We start from the raw sequence: 19,410 nt of genomic DNA on the forward strand, positions 1-19,410 counted from the left end.
CTGATGCTTCTCTGATGCTGGAAGGGATCTGGGAAGTGTGATGTTCAAGTAGGTATGTGGCCCTATATGCTAACCGGTTATCATTATCCATGTGTTGGGTTTCAACATAGCATTGGGGACCCCAAGCAATATAATCATTGTAGTTCATAGACGTGACAGTTCTGCTGCAGTCATCATCGGCCTCCGCCAGTCTAAGTAGACTTTGCGCCAAAAATAGTTACTCAAGCAACTGGATAAAATTTTGAAACAGTCAGACGTTTCAGACAGCATCCGCTATCTTTCGTCACTGACTGTTTCAAAATTTTATCCAGTTGCTTGAGTAACTATTTTTGGCGTATCTTATTACCTGGATGTCTAACATTCATCAACGTAAGTAGACTTTGGTACTCACCTGGTCTTCAACCAAAGAACTACTTGATTTTCTTCAATAACTCATTTACATATCAATTCAGAGACTTGTTTCTAGACCACTTACACTTGTCTTCAGACTCATTATCAGTCAGTCATCAATGAAAGTTAGGACTTGATGCTATCTAAAATGTCTGACTCTCTAGAGAATTAGCCAGTTGCTTGGTTTATTTTGTATTACTATTATACAAAACACACTAGACTACATGTAGCTTGTGTACTTTTTTATACAGTACAATATGACAGGCAAAGACCACTTTCAGTTGTGGACATAACCTAGTCACCAAGCAGACCCAACGGTTGCAAAGACCGTATCCAACTGGCTGAAAAAGTTTTTATTGCAACCTGCTGGTGCCTGACAACTTCTCTGGCTGACTGGAGCTTCTCTTGGAGATTAGATATCTGCTTAGAGATTAGATATAACCATATACAAAGCCATGTATCTGTATCTATATAGCTGGTATAAACGCCATTAGGCGTAACACACCAGCTTCATGTATCTAGATATCTGATTCAAACGATGATGATTGCATGTCAAGATTATCTGCCACATTTCCATGAACTACATTCAAAATAAGTCTTTAACTTCCAATTTCTATTCAACTAATCAACCTGGCAGATATCTCCTCAATACCTTTTACAAAGATAGTACTGAAAAAAGGTCATACATAAATAGATTGCCATTAGTCTTGCCATTTTACAATGAAATAAAATCTGGGTGAGGTCTAGACTTGATTCATATTTTTGAATGGAAGCACTGACAAATAGTATTTTATATATGTATATATGTATATATGCAATAAGTTACTAGTCCACACAACTTGAGATGGAAAACAGCCATGTGCTGTGGATATGGAACACAAATGCATGGTAAAAATAGATACAACATGAGGATTCAAGTCTATTTTTTTTTATTCCAGTAAATCACTTTTTGCAAGCTTGCATGGCATCTTGCACAAAGTTGAAGGGGTCAGCATTCCGACCTGCAGCTTTCTTCTTCTTACTCAAGGGGGCGCTTCTGTCCTGTTCCCGACCACTTGCCTTCCCAGCTACCTCTGTATTTCCCCCTGTTCCGTTTTGGTTCAGGTTGTTACGCTTTTCCCCAGGTAATGTTCTGTCTAGAAAAGTGAAATTACTGACAGTTGCTTCCTCCTCTCTTTGCTCCATCTGAGGCACACGAGCAGGCTGACTTGGAGGTCCTTCAACTGAACGTCCTGAGGTAAGGTGCTCTTTAAGCACACCACTGCCTCCATGTAACACTTCACTTGAGTTCCCTTCCATGCCTAGTTCCCGGTATGGTTTCTGCACATCAGTATTTTCCTGAACTGTGTTTAGGGGAGGTACATTGTTGTTCTGCTGACTTTTACCTTCTGTTCTTCCACTTTGATCAGAGACGTCCAGAAATAACAAGTCTTGCAGATGTGAGCTTTTATTTCCAGTAGAGGAAGACGTTTGAAGTTGAGTACCTTCTTGTACGTTGTTTTGTGTATGTTGTACATCTTGATTATCTAACAGAGTTTGCGTAACTGCCTTTTTACCTGAGGTATTTGTCTCGATGTTTACCAGCTCTTTACCTACACCAGTTTGCAGTTTCATTCCAGAAAAGAGGGAAGTTTGAAAGTTTGACCTTTCAGAGGCTTCAACCTTTCCCCTGGTGTCTAAGGTTGTAGATTGCAGAATTTCTCCTGTAGAAGAAAAACAAGTCATCAGGTTCAGTAATACATGTGCTTGCAACTTCATAACACATGATCATGATAAGAAGTTGCCAATCAATCAGATTGTAAGAATATCCAAGCTACTGATAACAGTTATACATTAATACAGTATTGACACCTGTCTAAAATAGTACATCACAGAAATGTTATGACCACGTACATGTATAACAGAGAGATATACAACACAGATAGAAGTACCTGTCTTTTGTGCTGCTGGTGGTGGTGGTGGTTGGAAGGTTAGCTGTCGGAGGATCTGAAAAGATGATCTCAAGATCAGTGGTGTCTTATTGCAAGTTGAGATTTGTTATTCCTGAATTTAGAATCTTTTCTGCTTAAGGACTCAAGGAAGATGGGAAGACCAGATCTTCAACAAACTCCAAGGGATGGGGATCACCAGAACAGGCTGGAGGGTCTACGTCGAGAGTAGACAAACCTGGCGTGACCGGCTACGCATGTCTGTAGCCGCAAGGCATCAGTTCCTGATGATCGCAAATGATTGATTGACTTAGTCAAAGAACAGTGTGTACTTAACTGGAAGTTTTCTAATGGAATACATCACTGACACTTAATTCATGCATTGTGCTTCACTGGGATCAAAAGAGAAGTTTGTCCTGACAAACATGGTCAAATTCAATGCTGTATGTCCGAAATGAAAACTGATAGTTACAACTCTTCAGTCTACAAGGAAGTAAAATGTTGGGCCATAATCTCGTAAACACAAATATATTTTTATCCATGTATTGTATATATATATATATATATATATACAGATAGTGTGCATACAATGTACCCCCACCTTGGTGGCTTTAGCCTGACACGCCCCCTGTCCACCCGTACTGAGCGTCTCCAGTGTTGGTCTGAACAGTTCTACCAGCTGTTCTGTAGTCACAAGGTCAGTCTTCATCAGGTGTTCCAATACAAACAGGATTTTCTACACAACAAGACAGGAAAATCCTTTAAGTACGTAGACATTGTCAGCTCACAGTGATAGAAGAATGCCCGTAAATGTATTGAAACACCTTCACGTACAGTTACGAGAACATTCTTCGAACAGTGACTAGAAAATGTTAGCGAAAATACGCACCTCCAAATTTTCGACGACTCCTGTCCGTCTTGTTCACGGAGTGGCCTAGTCTCGCGAGAACACGAGACTAGGCCGAGACTTGTGACGATCTTGTTCACGTACAGTATTGTTATGGACAAACATCATCTTGAATGTGAAATTAGATTCAGTAATATATAGTCTGAGTAACATAAATACCGCTTTAATGAGTCCCTCCCTGAAGAGAGGAAGGAGGCTATAAGAGTGATCAGGCTAAGTAATATATATGTAGTAGAAGGACAAAAAAAGACAAAACCCCAAATCATACATTGTACATAGCCTCCTTTATACTAAAATGTACAGATCTCAAAATTATGACAAACAGAAACTTGTCTTCCCCACTAAAGGATTTGTTTCTACAACTGTGTAACCCTATAGCTAATAATTTCATTGGGTGCACGTGTACCCTAAAGAGAAAAGCCATGATGACAACTTACCAGTTGTACCTGTGGATCTGAGTGACTGAGTTTGTCGTTCAGTAGTTGTAAAATCACATCACAGTTCAGGGCAGAGCACCTGAAGGTAGAACAACAGTGGAACGATCAGCACACAAACTACCAAATACAAAAGGGGAAATCTCCAAGAAGCAAATGTTCTTCCACCAGTGTTTTATTGCATCTTTTCTTCATGTAATTGTACATTGTATGCCTTCAAATTGGAAACATGAGCTCTACACCTTATTTTGTCAACCTGAATCATGAAAGTGTACACTCATGAAAAAATCAGGATGTTTGTATAATCCTTTTTAACAAACGTTTTGGAACCCCTTCATGATCTTTTGCATGAATTTCTTTCATATTCGTTTACCTGGTGTTTTAGCTGAATCTCTCATTTCTTCTCACCCCCTAGATATCAAATGGACTATACATGTAGTCCTACAGATGGTAATATTTGGGAACTCACCGTTTGACGAACTGTTGCAGCTCCTCCCTACTGGGGGGTCGTGTGGACTGTGCCTGTCCCTGACAGCTGGTGTAGTCTGTTACCAACTGGGTCTCCTGGGTCCTGTCTTCTACTGATACTGTCTCTAACCTACAAGTACAGGGCAGTGTTCTTTAGTGGCCTGAACACTATTTGATACTACAGTCAAACCTGTCTATAGTGGTCACTCAAGGGACTGAGCCAATTTGGCCACTATGACCAGGTGACCACTATATAGAGAAAGGGTTGACTCGAGCAATGAGTGACACAGGGCTAAGTTTATACTGAGATATAGAGTATTTATTCACATACACACTGCACAGGTGCTTAGAACATGTACATGTACATGTAGTATTCAGTTTTGAGTCATTCTCAAACTCTTTGCTTATACATTCTTTAAATCAATATTCACAAATAACTGAGACAAACCTATCCAGAAGAGTATGGGTACGTGAATCTGTGTGTTTGAATGAAAATGCAAGTTGTAAATCCGCATTGCACATCACTACAAGCTATTTGAAAAAGTATCTTACTTCACTTCAATAGAGGATGACTTTACTCTTTGCCTTGAACACATATCAAGATTGCAAAGCGCCTCCTACCATCATTATGGGGAGCTATCACAATCTGACATGTATACAAATGATGGTGGTTAAAAGTCTGGACAGTATTTGATGAATGTTTTCAGAACTTGCCTCTCCGACAGTTCCGTGCTGTCACCACTGTTGTCAGATTTGCTGTGTGTGTTGTTACCATGGATACGCTTGGAAGTAGAGTCCTCCCAGCCTCCGCCAGCCTTCCCAGCAGTGTGGTCTAAAATCACAGAAAAGAAAATACTTTTGATGAAGTAATTAATTGCTAAATTTGAGGAGCTTTCGCGACATACTCTGTCTCTTCTTCAATCAAGTAAGTCAGATCTCATCTATGAGTTCTCTCGTCATGTGACTGATAATGTTGACTATCTTATGATACTTCTGTGAAATTTTGTCATTAACCAATCACAGTACAGAAAATAACATGACAGTGCAGTTTAAACTGCTAGGTCTGAGTGCACTACATGACCTCACTTGACCTCACGTGACTTCAACTATTGAACTTTTTCTCACATGTTTTCCTCTGAGGAGAAACTTGGGGAGAATACTGCATGCCTGGCTGTCCCACGGAGGTGTCAATCATGGCTGGCTTGTACCCTCCCACCACTGCACCAGAACTGTGGGGCTGCTGAAGAGGCTGCCCTCCTATTGGCTGATACTGATTGTTGTTGGAGCCTGACACGCCCTCTGTCCACCCCTTCAAGTTGGACAGGATGGTCGTACTTAAAGATTCTGAGAAAAGGAGACATGTTTTTTGGTTTGTCTGTGGAGTAAGTCATTTCATAACCTGAAGTCTAATATATCATTTGTTGCAATTTTTCTAAAAACTTTTATAAAAATGTAAGACAATATTGTTTCCTGCAAATAAAAAACAAAACACATATGTTCCCTTTTAAAGGTGAAAAGGGCTGATGAAATAATCAAGCAAGGGACAAATTAAAACTGGCTATTTTCTGCAAGGAAACCATTACACACATGTTGCAGTATACACTCACTGTTTGTGCTCTGTGCTACTGTGTTCCCAAACCCCTGCATTCTACCAGGGGAGGTCTGTAGGTTACCAATGCCAGTTGGAACATTTGGTCCTGCAAGGATTCAAGTAGGAGACAACATTGAAAAATGGACGGAACGCACACATTATCACATTTGGGTACTAGTAGGTGGAATAAATATTGGATAAGTGGGGAGTAGTCAACAAATTTCAGTACAAATATTTTCTATTGTTTTGGCAATAAGTTATCAATAACTAACAGTTCAACCTTGATTCAGGATAACTAAAGATATTATGTAAATATCAAAACCAAGTCCTTACTGTTGTTTGAAGATATGGGTCTGTTGGGCGACCGCTCACAGTTTTCAGTGTTAAACAGGATGGAGGAAACTTCCTGTCAAAAAAAATGGATGGGAGAAACAGTTCAGTAGTGCTCATCTCTCAATACAACTAGTACTGTATATTGTGTTGATCTCTAGTTTTATATCCATAGTTGTAAAGACAAAACCATGTCAACAATGTGTCATAAGGGGGTTTTCTTAAATAAATACAAACTTGTAATGTTGGACGGACGACACTTAATGATTTGACAGTATGAACCTTAACTGCCAACCTCTAAGCAAGTTTAAGGTCTCTAATCATGATGGTATCAGGCACCATTTATCAGCTTGAAGTTCTTACTACATACATGTAATGATATACCACATACACAAGTTTTTACTTACTGTTGCAGTTTTTCTCACTACCACATAGGGTGCGTGGCCATGTAGAGGATCAGGAGGCCCACTGTAACCTGCAAGACAGGAAATCAGGAAAATATAGTTACAGACTGGATGTGATGTTTTGGCAGTAAAGAAAATAAGGGTAAACATCATAAGTGGGTTAAAGTCTGAGGTTAATCACCATAGATTAAGCTCCAGTCAGTCCAGTGACACATGTAAAGTATGTAAGTGAATATAGCTTTCCACTTTCTTAAACAGCTTAGTTAGATATCTCAACATGTGATTTCTCTCAGATATGGTTCTAGTTTCAGTCCTTACTTGTAGCTGCCTTGATGCCCTCTGCCCTCCTCCTTAACCCCTGTTGAAACTCTGACGGTCCATTTTCTATCAGGTGTTTCATCACACGTAACACCTGCAGTAGGGAGGGGATGGGCCACAAAGTCAAAAGTTATCCTAGTAGATTACATTTAGTATGGTACAGATTTATCAAACACACACTTGAGTTTAATGGGTCTTGTCAGAAGATTTTTTGCTTGTATTGCATTTCCCAGTAAACCACCTCACGGAATACGTAACACATCAGGTTTGTACTGAAGAGTACAGGATGCATATTCGGATTTATTTGATCCATTTACACCAATTGCAAGATAGATCAATACTCTTTTCGATAAGAGTGGTGGGTTCTTTAACTTGCATGAGGTGTGGCTCTTCTCAAACAAAGTACAACATTGGCACCTGTCAGGTAGAGCTGTGTACCTAAACAAATTCTAGGTACAGGTACAGGTACACGGGTTAAGGTACAGGTCCAGACCTGAACCTGTACCTAAACTACTTGTTCGGAAAATGCTAAATTTTCAATGAGGACAAAAGCATGTTTGAAGTGGTAAAAACATAATATTTGATTGTGCTAGGTATTATTTTCATGAAAACACAGATGAAACTTTGACTCCAGCCATGCAAATGTGTTTTCTGTGCTTAAGAGTGGCTTTAGAGCACTGCCACAGTAATTTCATAGTAATTTTATCTGTCAACGTGGCCATCCCCTGAGTCAGGTCCAGTACCGATACAGCAGGGTCAGGTATATATTTTGGACCTGTACCTTGATTGTACCCGGTACTGTATTGGTACAGTGTACCGGTACACAGCTCTACTGTCAGGGATTCATTTTGACGTAGCTTTCGAGTGCTGAGACTACAGTCAGCACTGGAGTACAGTCAGCACTGATTTTTAATACATTACATGTAGATATTATATGTGATGTTACCAAGGTTAAGTCTTGTGATACATAATGCTGGTACATCAACTATGATTTAGAATAAGCAACCACGACTAAGCGTTAACATTTGATTGTTGTCAATTTGAAACTGACCTTGAGCTTGACATGGAAGGAGTCTTTGTTGAGTCTATCCACAAGGTAGTCTAATACCTGCTGACATTGACTACCGGACTCATGGAGCATGGCTGTAAAGGGTGAAACATATAACAACAATAACAACAATGAAACTACCTGTACTGTATTCATACTAGTAATCATATGTAGTCAGAGGGACTTCTTAAAATTCATATGAGTCCTGACATATACTGTCTTGAGTTGTCAACATTTCTTTATATTTGACAGTAACAATTGAAAACATCAAAACACACAAACGTAATTATAAGAAATGATATTGCAGAATCACTGCATAGTAACAGCAAGTAATGACAATTTGGTTATCATAATTGTGAAAAAACCCAAAGTGGTTGAGTATGCCGCTCCCAGGATTCGAACCCGCGCTGATCCCGATTCGCATGACTTGGGAATCTAACGCGCGAACCACTACTAGTAGGCTAAAAGGTCCGGACCAGTTAGACTGGTCAGTTAGTGGAGGTTGATCTCCACTGTTACAAGTGATAAGATTGACCCTTTGTAATTGGATCACTTCAGTAATCTTAGATAGACACTGTTAGTAGAAGTAATGGTTTATTCATTGTTTCACATTCACACATGTCGCGAACAATGGCAGCCCATTGGCTGAATTGGAGCTCGGGCATTACAATTTACAAGACAGTAAAATCAACGACTTGATAATTCAATTAAAATATTTGAACACTATATACATTTATAATCAACAATCGAATTCTGCTTACAAATTGAGAAGTCAGATAGAGTTATGGTAAGTTAAAAGGCATTTAAAATCTAGTAGAAATCGGAGCCATATTGGCCAGGTACAGATGTCAATTGCAGGATCAGTGATTTATCATACGTGTCATATAGGGGACAGTACTATTCCTGTATTGTTCAGTTCTACACTTCACTGTTATCAATGTGTCTTGAATATAAAATTTGAGTACTTCTTGAAGCCGTACCATTGATCTCCTGATACAGATATCCTGGAGTCGGACTTTCATCATCTGATGTTGCCTTTACCAGTGTCGGGAGCTGGGAACATGACACATCAAGGGGGTTATATAATATTTTGGGAAAAATATATAAATTTATATATATCTATATATGCATTCTAAGGAATGACGAATATATAATCAAAGACGTACTCTTTATATATATTAAAGTATGTTTTAGGGTGACAAAATATAGAATCTTCTTAAGAACATACGTAAAAGTTATGCTGCACAGATATAAAGTTATGTGATGTTGACATAAGATATGTCATGGGGAGGGGGGTATCAAGTATTACCTATTTCCATCAAACCTACAACAATAAGCAGGAATCAAATCATTGAAAACTTGTCTACGAACTCTTTGCTGTTAAAAACACTTATCTACAATCCAACAACTAACTCACCTTTCCTACAAAAGTAACTTTTTCGACGAAACCGGAAACGACTCCGCTCGCGGCAGCCATCTTGGAATAGTCAACTCTCATCAAGGGGTGAACCGAACGGGAAAGGCCGTATGTAGCCGGTCACATAAGAAATATCTAACGACTTTTTAAAAATTTAATATCACTGTTTATATTTTTTTGTTTCTTGCTTCCTTTATGTTCAAAATTATAAATACAATTTTATTTCATGATACTGGAAGTGCGCATGCGTTGCCACGTGGCCGCCATATTTGATTTGGCTGGTGGGGAGACTAAAGGGATACAATAAATGGCAGTAATGCATGTAGCCCTATGGGGAAGTTAAGAAAAAGAAGGTGTCATTATCTCAGGAATCAAAACATCAGACTACAATAACTTACCCTCAAATACTAACCAGTTATGTCAAATGTCATCAGATTCATCCCTGACAAATTCTATACGGCTATTCTCCAGATAACCCCCCCTAATCAGAGCCCTTGGATAGGCCCTACAGGCTTCAAACACCCAGTTGAAGACCATCCCACTATATCAGGGGGGTGCCAAACCCCACAAGGTAGAGAAAGACCATTTATTTCAACTAATTCAGCAAATACAGAGTCTATCCTACCACAGCCTATCCTATATTGCCCAGATTTCACAAAAAATCCCACCAAAAAGAATTTTCAATGGTTTAAACCATGTTTTTTACTTGGAGTCTCTCATCGTGCGGTCTGGGCGCAGGCGCAATCCCTTTAGTCTCCCCTATTAGAGAAATCAATTTCAGAATTGACAGCTGTCAATCATATCACACAATGCGGGGTAGGGTTGTGAGTTAGAATCCTGAGTATCAAAGACCTCAGACCAAAAACAGTCCCCTGGGAGTTGATGACCTAACAGGTGTCAGGGCTGCTCTCCTAAGTTAGGCTAGGAATGGCCAAGTTACCCATTATAGGTGGAAAACTGTCAGAAACAGGTAAATAAAGTTAGAATTTGGTCACCCCAGTACAGGGGGGACTTTTTTCCCTATAGTAGGCACCTGAATTTCCTTTTGAGGTACAACAAAAGTCAATACAGGGGCCCTGACAGGCCTAAAAGCAAGACAAGTGTGTAGAAACCATCACAAAAAGCAGCTATAAACAAGGCATAGAGCATAGAAAAAGAGTTTGACAAGGTCAAAACACAATATTCACCTGGTATGAGACCCCCCTCACCATTAGGGACCCCCCCCCCTTTCAATTCACCTTTAGAATACTCAAATCCCATCCTTTGTACACATAGCCTAGCTGCAGCCAGGCACTGATTGGAGGCGAGGTTAAAAACTCAGAAAAATGGCTAAAAATAACAAAAATGGGATAATTTATTAATAAAAATGAGCCAAATGAGGTCTGACCATTGCTTAGGTAACAGGTGTAAGGCTAAAACCCCATGAAATGGACCAAAATGGTCTGCCTCTATCCTATGTGAATTTCCTATAGGGGAGACTAAAGGGATACAATAAATGGCAGTAATGCATGTAGCCCTATGGGGAAGTTAAGAAAAAGAAGGTGTCATTATCTCAGGAATCAAAACATCAGACTACAATAACTTACCCTCAAATACTAACCAGTTATGTCAAATGTCATCAGATTCATCCCTGACAAATTCTATACGGCTATTCTCCAGATAACCCCCCCTAATCAGAGCCCTTGGATAGGCCCTACAGGCTTCAAACACCCAGTTGAAGACCATCCCACTATATCAGGGGGGTGCCAAACCCCACAAGGTAGAGAAAGACCATTTATTTCAACTAATTCAGCAAATACAGAGTCTATCCTACCACAGCCTATCCTATATTGCCCAGATTTCACAAAAAATCCCACCAAAAAGAATTTTCAATGGTTTAAACCATGTTTTTTACTTGGAGTCTCTCATCGTGCGGTCTGGGCGCAGGCGCAATCCCTTTAGTCTCCCCTATTAGAGAAATCAATTTCAGAATTGACAGCTGTCAATCATATCACACAATGCGGGGTAGGGTTGTGAGTTAGAATCCTGAGTATCAAAGACCTCAGACCAAAAACAGTCCCCTGGGAGTTGATGACCTAACAGGTGTCAGGGCTGCTCTCCTAAGTTAGGCTAGGAATGGCCAAGTTACCCATTATAGGTGGAAAACTGTCAGAAACAGGTAAATAAAGTTAGAATTTGGTCACCCCAGTACAGGGGGGACTTTTTTCCCTATAGTAGGCACCTGAATTTCCTTTTGAGGTACAACAAAAGTCAATACAGGGGCCCTGACAGGCCTAAAAGCAAGACAAGTGTGTAGAAACCATCACAAAAAGCAGCTATAAACAAGGCATAGAGCATAGAAAAAGAGTTTGACAAGGTCAAAACACAATATTCACCTGGTATGAGACCCCCCTCACCATTAGGGACCCCCCCCCCCCTTTCAATTCACCTTTAGAATACTCAAATCCCATCCTTTGTACACATAGCCTAGCTGCAGCCAGGCACTGATTGGAGGCGAGGTTAAAAACTCAGAAAAATGGCTAAAAATAACAAAAATGGGATAATTTATTAATAAAAATGAGCCAAATGAGGTCTGACCATTGCTTAGGTAACAGGTGTAAGGCTAAAACCCCATGAAATGGACCAAAATGGTCTGCCTCTATCCTATGTGAATTTCCTATAGGGGAGACTAAAGGGATACAATAAATGGCAGTAATGCATGTAGCCCTATGGGGAAGTTAAGAAAAAGAAGGTGTCATTATCTCAGGAATCAAAACATCAGACTACAATAACTTACCCTCAAATACTAACCAGTTATGTCAAATGTCATCAGATTCATCCCTGACAAATTCTATACGGCTATTCTCCAGATAACCCCCCCTAATCAGAGCCCTTGGATAGGCCCTACAGGCTTCAAACACCCAGTTGAAGACCATCCCACTATATCAGGGGGGTGCCAAACCCCACAAGGTAGAGAAAGACCATTTATTTCAACTAATTCAGCAAATACAGAGTCTATCCTACCACAGCCTATCCTATATTGCCCAGATTTCACAAAAAATCCCACCAAAAAGAATTTTCAATGGTTTAAACCATGTTTTTTACTTGGAGTCTCTCATCGTGCGGTCTGGGCGCAGGCGCAATCCCTTTAGTCTCCCCTATTAGAGAAATCAATTTCAGAATTGACAGCTGTCAATCATATCACACAATGCGGGGTAGGGTTGTGAGTTAGAATCCTGAGTATCAAAGACCTCAGACCAAAAACAGTCCCCTGGGAGTTGATGACCTAACAGGTGTCAGGGCTGCTCTCCTAAGTTAGGCTAGGAATGGCCAAGTTACCCATTATAGGTGGAAAACTGTCAGAAACAGGTAAATAAAGTTAGAATTTGGTCACCCCAGTACAGGGGGGACTTTTTTCCCTATAGTAGGCACCTGAATTTCCTTTTGAGGTACAACAAAAGTCAATACAGGGGCCCTGACAGGCCTAAAAGCAAGACAAGTGTGTAGAAACCATCACAAAAAGCAGCTATAAACAAGGCATAGAGCATAGAAAAAGAGTTTGACAAGGTCAAAACACAATATTCACCTGGTATGAGACCCCCCTCACCATTAGGGACCCCCCCCCCCTTTCAATTCACCTTTAGAATACTCAAATCCCATCCTTTGTACACATAGCCTAGCTGCAGCCAGGCACTGATTGGAGGCGAGGTTAAAAACTCAGAAAAATGGCTAAAAATAACAAAAATGGGATAATTTATTAATAAAAATGAGCCAAATGAGGTCTGACCATTGCTTAGGTAACAGGTGTAAGGCTAAAACCCCATGAAATGGACCAAAATGGTCTGCCTCTATCCTATGTGAATTTCCTATAGGGGAGACTAAAGGGATACAATAAATGGCAGTAATGCATGTAGCCCTATGGGGAAGTTAAGAAAAAGAAGGTGTCATTATCTCAGGAATCAAAACATCAGACTACAATAACTTACCCTCAAATACTAACCAGTTATGTCAAATGTCATCAGATTCATCCCTGACAAATTCTATACGGCTATTCTCCAGATAACCCCCCCTAATCAGAGCCCTTGGATAGGCCCTACAGGCTTCAAACACCCAGTTGAAGACCATCCCACTATATCAGGGGGGTGCCAAACCCCACAAGGTAGAGAAAGACCATTTATTTCAACTAATTCAGCAAATACAGAGTCTATCCTACCACAGCCTATCCTATATTGCCCAGATTTCACAAAAAATCCCACCAAAAAGAATTTTCAATGGTTTAAACCATGTTTTTTACTTGGAGTCTCTCATCGTGCGGTCTGGGCGCAGGCGCAATCCCTTTAGTCTCCCCTAATTATAGGGGAGACTAAAGGGATACAATAAATGGCAGTAATGCATGTAGCCCTATGGGGAAGTTAAGAAAAAGAAGGTGTCATTATCTCAGGAATCAAAACATCAGACTACAATAACTTACCCTCAAATACTAACCAGTTATGTCAAATGTCATCAGATTCATCCCTGACAAATTCTATACGGCTATTCTCCAGATAACCCCCCCTAATCAGAGCCCTTGGATAGGCCCTACAGGCTTCAAACACCCAGTTGAAGACCATCCCACTATATCAGGGGGGTGCCAAACCCCACAAGGTAGAGAAAGACCATTTATTTCAACTAATTCAGCAAATACAGAGTCTATCCTACCACAGCCTATCCTATATTGCCCAGATTTCACAAAAAATCCCACCAAAAAGAATTTTCAATGGTTTAAACCATGTTTTTTACTTGGAGTCTCTCATCGTGCGGTCTGGGCGCAGGCGCAATCCCTTTAGTCTCCCCTATTAGAGAAATCAATTTCAGAATTGACAGCTGTCAATCATATCACACAATGCGGGGTAGGGTTGTGAGTTAGAATCCTGAGTATCAAAGACCTCAGACCAAAAACAGTCCCCTGGGAGTTGATGACCTAACAGGTGTCAGGGCTGCTCTCCTAAGTTAGGCTAGGAATGGCCAAGTTACCCATTATAGGTGGAAAACTGTCAGAAACAGGTAAATAAAGTTAGAATTTGGTCACCCCAGTACAGGGGGGACTTTTTTCCCTATAGTAGGCACCTGAATTTCCTTTTGAGGTACAACAAAAGTCAATACAGGGGCCCTGACAGGCCTAAAAGCAAGACAAGTGTGTAGAAACCATCACAAAAAGCAGCTATAAACAAGGCATAGAGCATAGAAAAAGAGTTTGACAAGGTCAAAACACAATATTCACCTGGTATGAGACCCCCCTCACCATTAGGGACCCCCCCCCCCCCCTTTCAATTCACCTTTAGAATACTCAAATCCCATCCTTTGTACACATAGCCTAGCTGCAGCCAGGCACTGATTGGAGGCGAGGTTAAAAACTCAGAAAAATGGCTAAAAATAACAAAAATGGGATAATTTATTAATAAAAATGAGCCAAATGAGGTCTGACCATTGCTTAGGTAACAGGTGTAAGGCTAAAACCCCATGAAATGGACCAAAATGGTCTGCCTCTATCCTATGTGAATTTCCTATAGGGGAGACTAAAGGGATACAATAAATGGCAGTAATGCATGTAGCCCTATGGGGAAGTTAAGAAAAAGAAGGTGTCATTATCTCAGGAATCAAAACATCAGACTACAATAACTTACCCTCAAATACTAACCAGTTATGTCAAATGTCATCAGATTCATCCCTGACAAATTCTATACGGCTATTCTCCAGATAACCCCCCCTAATCAGAGCCCTTGGATAGGCCCTACAGGCTTCAAACACCCAGTTGAAGACCATCCCACTATATCAGGGGGGTGCCAAACCCCACAAGGTAGAGAAAGACCATTTATTTCAACTAATTCAGCAAATACAGAGTCTATCCTACCACAGCCTATCCTATATTGCCCAGATTTCACAAAAAATCCCACCAAAAAGAATTTTCAATGGTTTAAACCATGTTTTTTACTTGGAGTCTCTCATCGTGCGGTCTGGGCGCAGGCGCAATCCCTTTAGTCTCCCCTATTAGAGAAATCAATTTCAGAATTGACAGCTGTCAATCATATCACACAATGCGGGGTAGGGTTGTGAGTTAGAATCCTGAGTATCAAAGACCTCAGACCAAAAACAGTCCCCTGGGAGTTGATGACCTAACAGGTGTCAGGGCTGCTCTCCTAAGTTAGGCTAGGAATGGCCAAGTTACCCATTATAGGTGGAAAACTGTCAGAAACAGGTAAATAAAGTTAGAATTTGGTCACCCCAGTACAGGGGGGACTTTTTTCCCTATAGTAGGCACCTGAATTTCCTTTTGAGGTACAACAAAAGTCAATACAGGGGCCCTGACAGGCCTAAAAGCAAGACAAGTGTGTAGAAACCATCACAAAAAGCAGCTATAAACAAGGCATAGAGCATAGAAAAAGAGTTTGACAAGGTCAAAACACAATATTCACCTGGTATGAGACCCCCCTCACCATTAGGGACCCCCCCCCCCCTTTCAATTCACCTTTAGAATACTCAAATCCCATCCTTTGTACACATAGCCTAGCTGCAGCCAGGCACTGATTGGAGGCGAGGTTAAAAACTCAGAAAAATGGCTAAAAATAACAAAAATGGGATAATTTATTAATAAAAATGAGCCAAATGAGGTCTGACCATTGCTTAGGTAACAGGTGTAAGGCTAAAACCCCATGAAATGGACCAAAATGGTCTGCCTCTATCCTATGTGAATTTCCTATATTAGAGAAATCAATTTCAGAATTGACAGCTGTCAATCATATCACACAATGCGGGGTAGGGTTGTGAGTTAGAATCCTGAGTATCAAAGACCTCAGACCAAAAACAGTCCCCTGGGAGTTGATGACCTAACAGGTGTCAGGGCTGCTCTCCTAAGTTAGGCTAGGAATGGCCAAGTTACCCATTATAGGTGGAAAACTGTCAGAAACAGGTAAATAAAGTTAGAATTTGGTCACCCCAGTACAGGGGGGACTTTTTTCCCTATAGTAGGCACCTGAATTTCCTTTTGAGGTACAACAAAAGTCAATACAGGGGCCCTGACAGGCCTAAAAGCAAGACAAGTGTGTAGAAACCATCACAAAAAGCAGCTATAAACAAGGCATAGAGCATAGAAAAAGAGTTTGACAAGGTCAAAACACAATATTCACCTGGTATGAGACCCCCCTCACCATTAGGGACCCCCCCCCCCCTTTCAATTCACCTTTAGAATACTCAAATCCCATCCTTTGTACACATAGCCTAGCTGCAGCCAGGCACTGATTGGAGGCGAGGTTAAAAACTCAGAAAAATGGCTAAAAATAACAAAAATGGGATAATTTATTAATAAAAATGAGCCAAATGAGGTCTGACCATTGCTTAGGTAACAGGTGTAAGGCTAAAACCCCATGAAATGGACCAAAATGGTCTGCCTCTATCCTATGTGAATTTCCTTATTAGAGAAATCAATTTCAGAATTGACAGCTGTCAATCATATCACACAATGCGGGGTAGGGTTGTGAGTTAGAATCCTGAGTATCAAAGACCTCAGACCAAAAACAGTCCCCTGGGAGTTGATGACCTAACAGGTGTCAGGGCTGCTCTCCTAAGTTAGGCTAGGAATGGCCAAGTTACCCATTATAGGTGGAAAACTGTCAGAAACAGGTAAATAAAGTTAGAATTTGGTCACCCCAGTACAGGGGGGACTTTTTTCCCTATAGTAGGCACCTGAATTTCCTTTTGAGGTACAACAAAAGTCAATACAGGGGCCCTGACAGGCCTAAAAGCAAGACAAGTGTGTAGAAACCATCACAAAAAGCAGCTATAAACAAGGCATAGAGCATAGAAAAAGAGTTTGACAAGGTCAAAACACAATATTCACCTGGTATGAGACCCCCCTCACCATTAGGGACCCCCCCCCCCCTTTCAATTCACCTTTAGAATACTCAAATCCCATCCTTTGTACACATAGCCTAGCTGCAGCCAGGCACTGATTGGAGGCGAGGTTAAAAACTCAGAAAAATGGCTAAAAATAACAAAAATGGGATAATTTATTAATAAAAATGAGCCAAATGAGGTCTGACCATTGCTTAGGTAACAGGTGTAAGGCTAAAACCCCATGAAATGGACCAAAATGGTCTGCCTCTATCCTATGTGAATTTCCTATAGGGGAGACTAAAGGGATACAATAAATGGCAGTAATGCATGTAGCCCTATGGGGAAGTTAAGAAAAAGAAGGTGTCATTATCTCAGGAATCAAAACATCAGACTACAATAACTTACCCTCAAATACTAACCAGTTATGTCAAATGTCATCAGATTCATCCCTGACAAATTCTATACGGCTATTCTCCAGATAACCCCCCCTAATCAGAGCCCTTGGATAGGCCCTACAGGCTTCAAACACCCAGTTGAAGACCATCCCACTATATCAGGGGGGTGCCAAACCCCACAAGGTAGAGAAAGACCATTTATTTCAACTAATTCAGCAAATACAGAGTCTATCCTACCACAGCCTATCCTATATTGCCCAGATTTCACAAAAAATCCCACCAAAAAGAATTTTCAATGGTTTAAACCATGTTTTTTACTTGGAGTCTCTCATCGTGCGGTCTGGGCGCAGGCGCAATCCCTTTAGTCTCCCCTATTAGAGAAATCAATTTCAGAATTGACAGCTGTCAATCATATCACACAATGCGGGGTAGGGTTGTGAGTTAGAATCCTGAGTATCAAAGACCTCAGACCAAAAACAGTCCCCTGGGAGTTGATGACCTAACAGGTGTCAGGGCTGCTCTCCTAAGTTAGGCTAGGAATGGCCAAGTTACCCATTATAGGTGGAAAACTGTCAGAAACAGGTAAATAAAGTTAGAATTTGGTCACCCCAGTACAGGGGGGACTTTTTTCCCTATAGTAGGCACCTGAATTTCCTTTTGAGGTACAACAAAAGTCAATACAGGGGCCCTGACAGGCCTAAAAGCAAGACAAGTGTGTAGAAACCATCACAAAAAGCAGCTATAAACAAGGCATAGAGCATAGAAAAAGAGTTTGACAAGGTCAAAACACAATATTCACCTGGTATGAGACCCCCCTCACCATTAGGGACCCCCCCCCCCCTTTCAATTCACCTTTAGAATACTCAAATCCCATCCTTTGTACACATAGCCTAGCTGCAGCCAGGCACTGATTGGAGGCGAGGTTAAAAACTCAGAAAAATGGCTAAAAATAACAAAAATGGGATAATTTATTAATAAAAATGAGCCAAATGAGGTCTGACCATTGCTTAGGTAACAGGTGTAAGGCTAAAACCCCATGAAATGGACCAAAATGGTCTGCCTCTATCCTATGTGAATTTCCTATAGGGGAGACTAAAGGGATACAATAAATGGCAGTAATGCATGTAGCCCTATGGGGAAGTTAAGAAAAAGAAGGTGTCATTATCTCAGGAATCAAAACATCAGACTACAATAACTTACCCTCAAATACTAACCAGTTATGTCAAATGTCATCAGATTCATCCCTGACAAATTCTATACGGCTATTCTCCAGATAACCCCCCCTAATCAGAGCCCTTGGATAGGCCCTACAGGCTTCAAACACCCAGTTGAAGACCATCCCACTATATCAGGGGGGTGCCAAACCCCACAAGGTAGAGAAAGACCATTTATTTCAACTAATTCAGCAAATACAGAGTCTATCCTACCACAGCCTATCCTATATTGCCCAGATTTCACAAAAAATCCCACCAAAAAGAATTTTCAATGGTTTAAACCATGTTTTTTACTTGGAGTCTCTCATCGTGCGGTCTGGGCGCAGGCGCAATCCCTTTAGTCTCCCCTATTAGAGAAATCAATTTCAGAATTGACAGCTGTCAATCATATCACACAATGCGGGGTAGGGTTGTGAGTTAGAATCCTGAGTATCAAAGACCTCAGACCAAAAACAGTCCCCTGGGAGTTGATGACCTAACAGGTGTCAGGGCTGCTCTCCTAAGTTAGGCTAGGAATGGCCAAGTTACCCATTATAGGTGGAAAACTGTCAGAAACAGGTAAATAAAGTTAGAATTTGGTCACCCCAGTACAGGGGGGACTTTTTTCCCTATAGTAGGCACCTGAATTTCCTTTTGAGGTACAACAAAAGTCAATACAGGGGCCCTGACAGGCCTAAAAGCAAGACAAGTGTGTAGAAACCATCACAAAAAGCAGCTA

At 40.8% G+C, this 19,410-nt stretch overlaps 1 protein-coding gene across 1 annotated transcript; it reads right to left on the reverse strand.

Moving 5' to 3' along the window:
* Positions 1–617: 617 nt before the first annotated feature.
* On the reverse strand, positions 618–9,326 carry LOC136439723 (AP-4 complex accessory subunit tepsin-like). Its single transcript, XM_066435275.1, has 14 exons — positions 9,236–9,326; positions 8,799–8,871; positions 7,822–7,913; positions 6,771–6,864; positions 6,456–6,523; positions 6,052–6,124; positions 5,735–5,824; positions 5,253–5,471; positions 4,842–4,959; positions 4,129–4,257; positions 3,663–3,741; positions 2,920–3,054; positions 2,322–2,376; positions 618–2,093 (listed from the first exon to the last, which is right to left on the reverse strand). The coding sequence occupies exons 1-14, from the start codon at positions 9,314–9,316 to the stop codon at positions 1,333–1,335; spliced, it is 2,067 nt and encodes a 688-aa protein (XP_066291372.1). The 5' UTR covers positions 9,317–9,326; the 3' UTR covers positions 618–1,332.
* Between the last annotated feature and the right edge of the window lie 10,084 nt (positions 9,327–19,410).

This window comes from Branchiostoma lanceolatum, chromosome 8 (assembly GCF_035083965.1).
Source record: "Branchiostoma lanceolatum isolate klBraLanc5 chromosome 8, klBraLanc5.hap2, whole genome shotgun sequence".
Taxonomy (NCBI): Eukaryota; Metazoa; Chordata; class Leptocardii; order Amphioxiformes; family Branchiostomatidae; genus Branchiostoma; species Branchiostoma lanceolatum.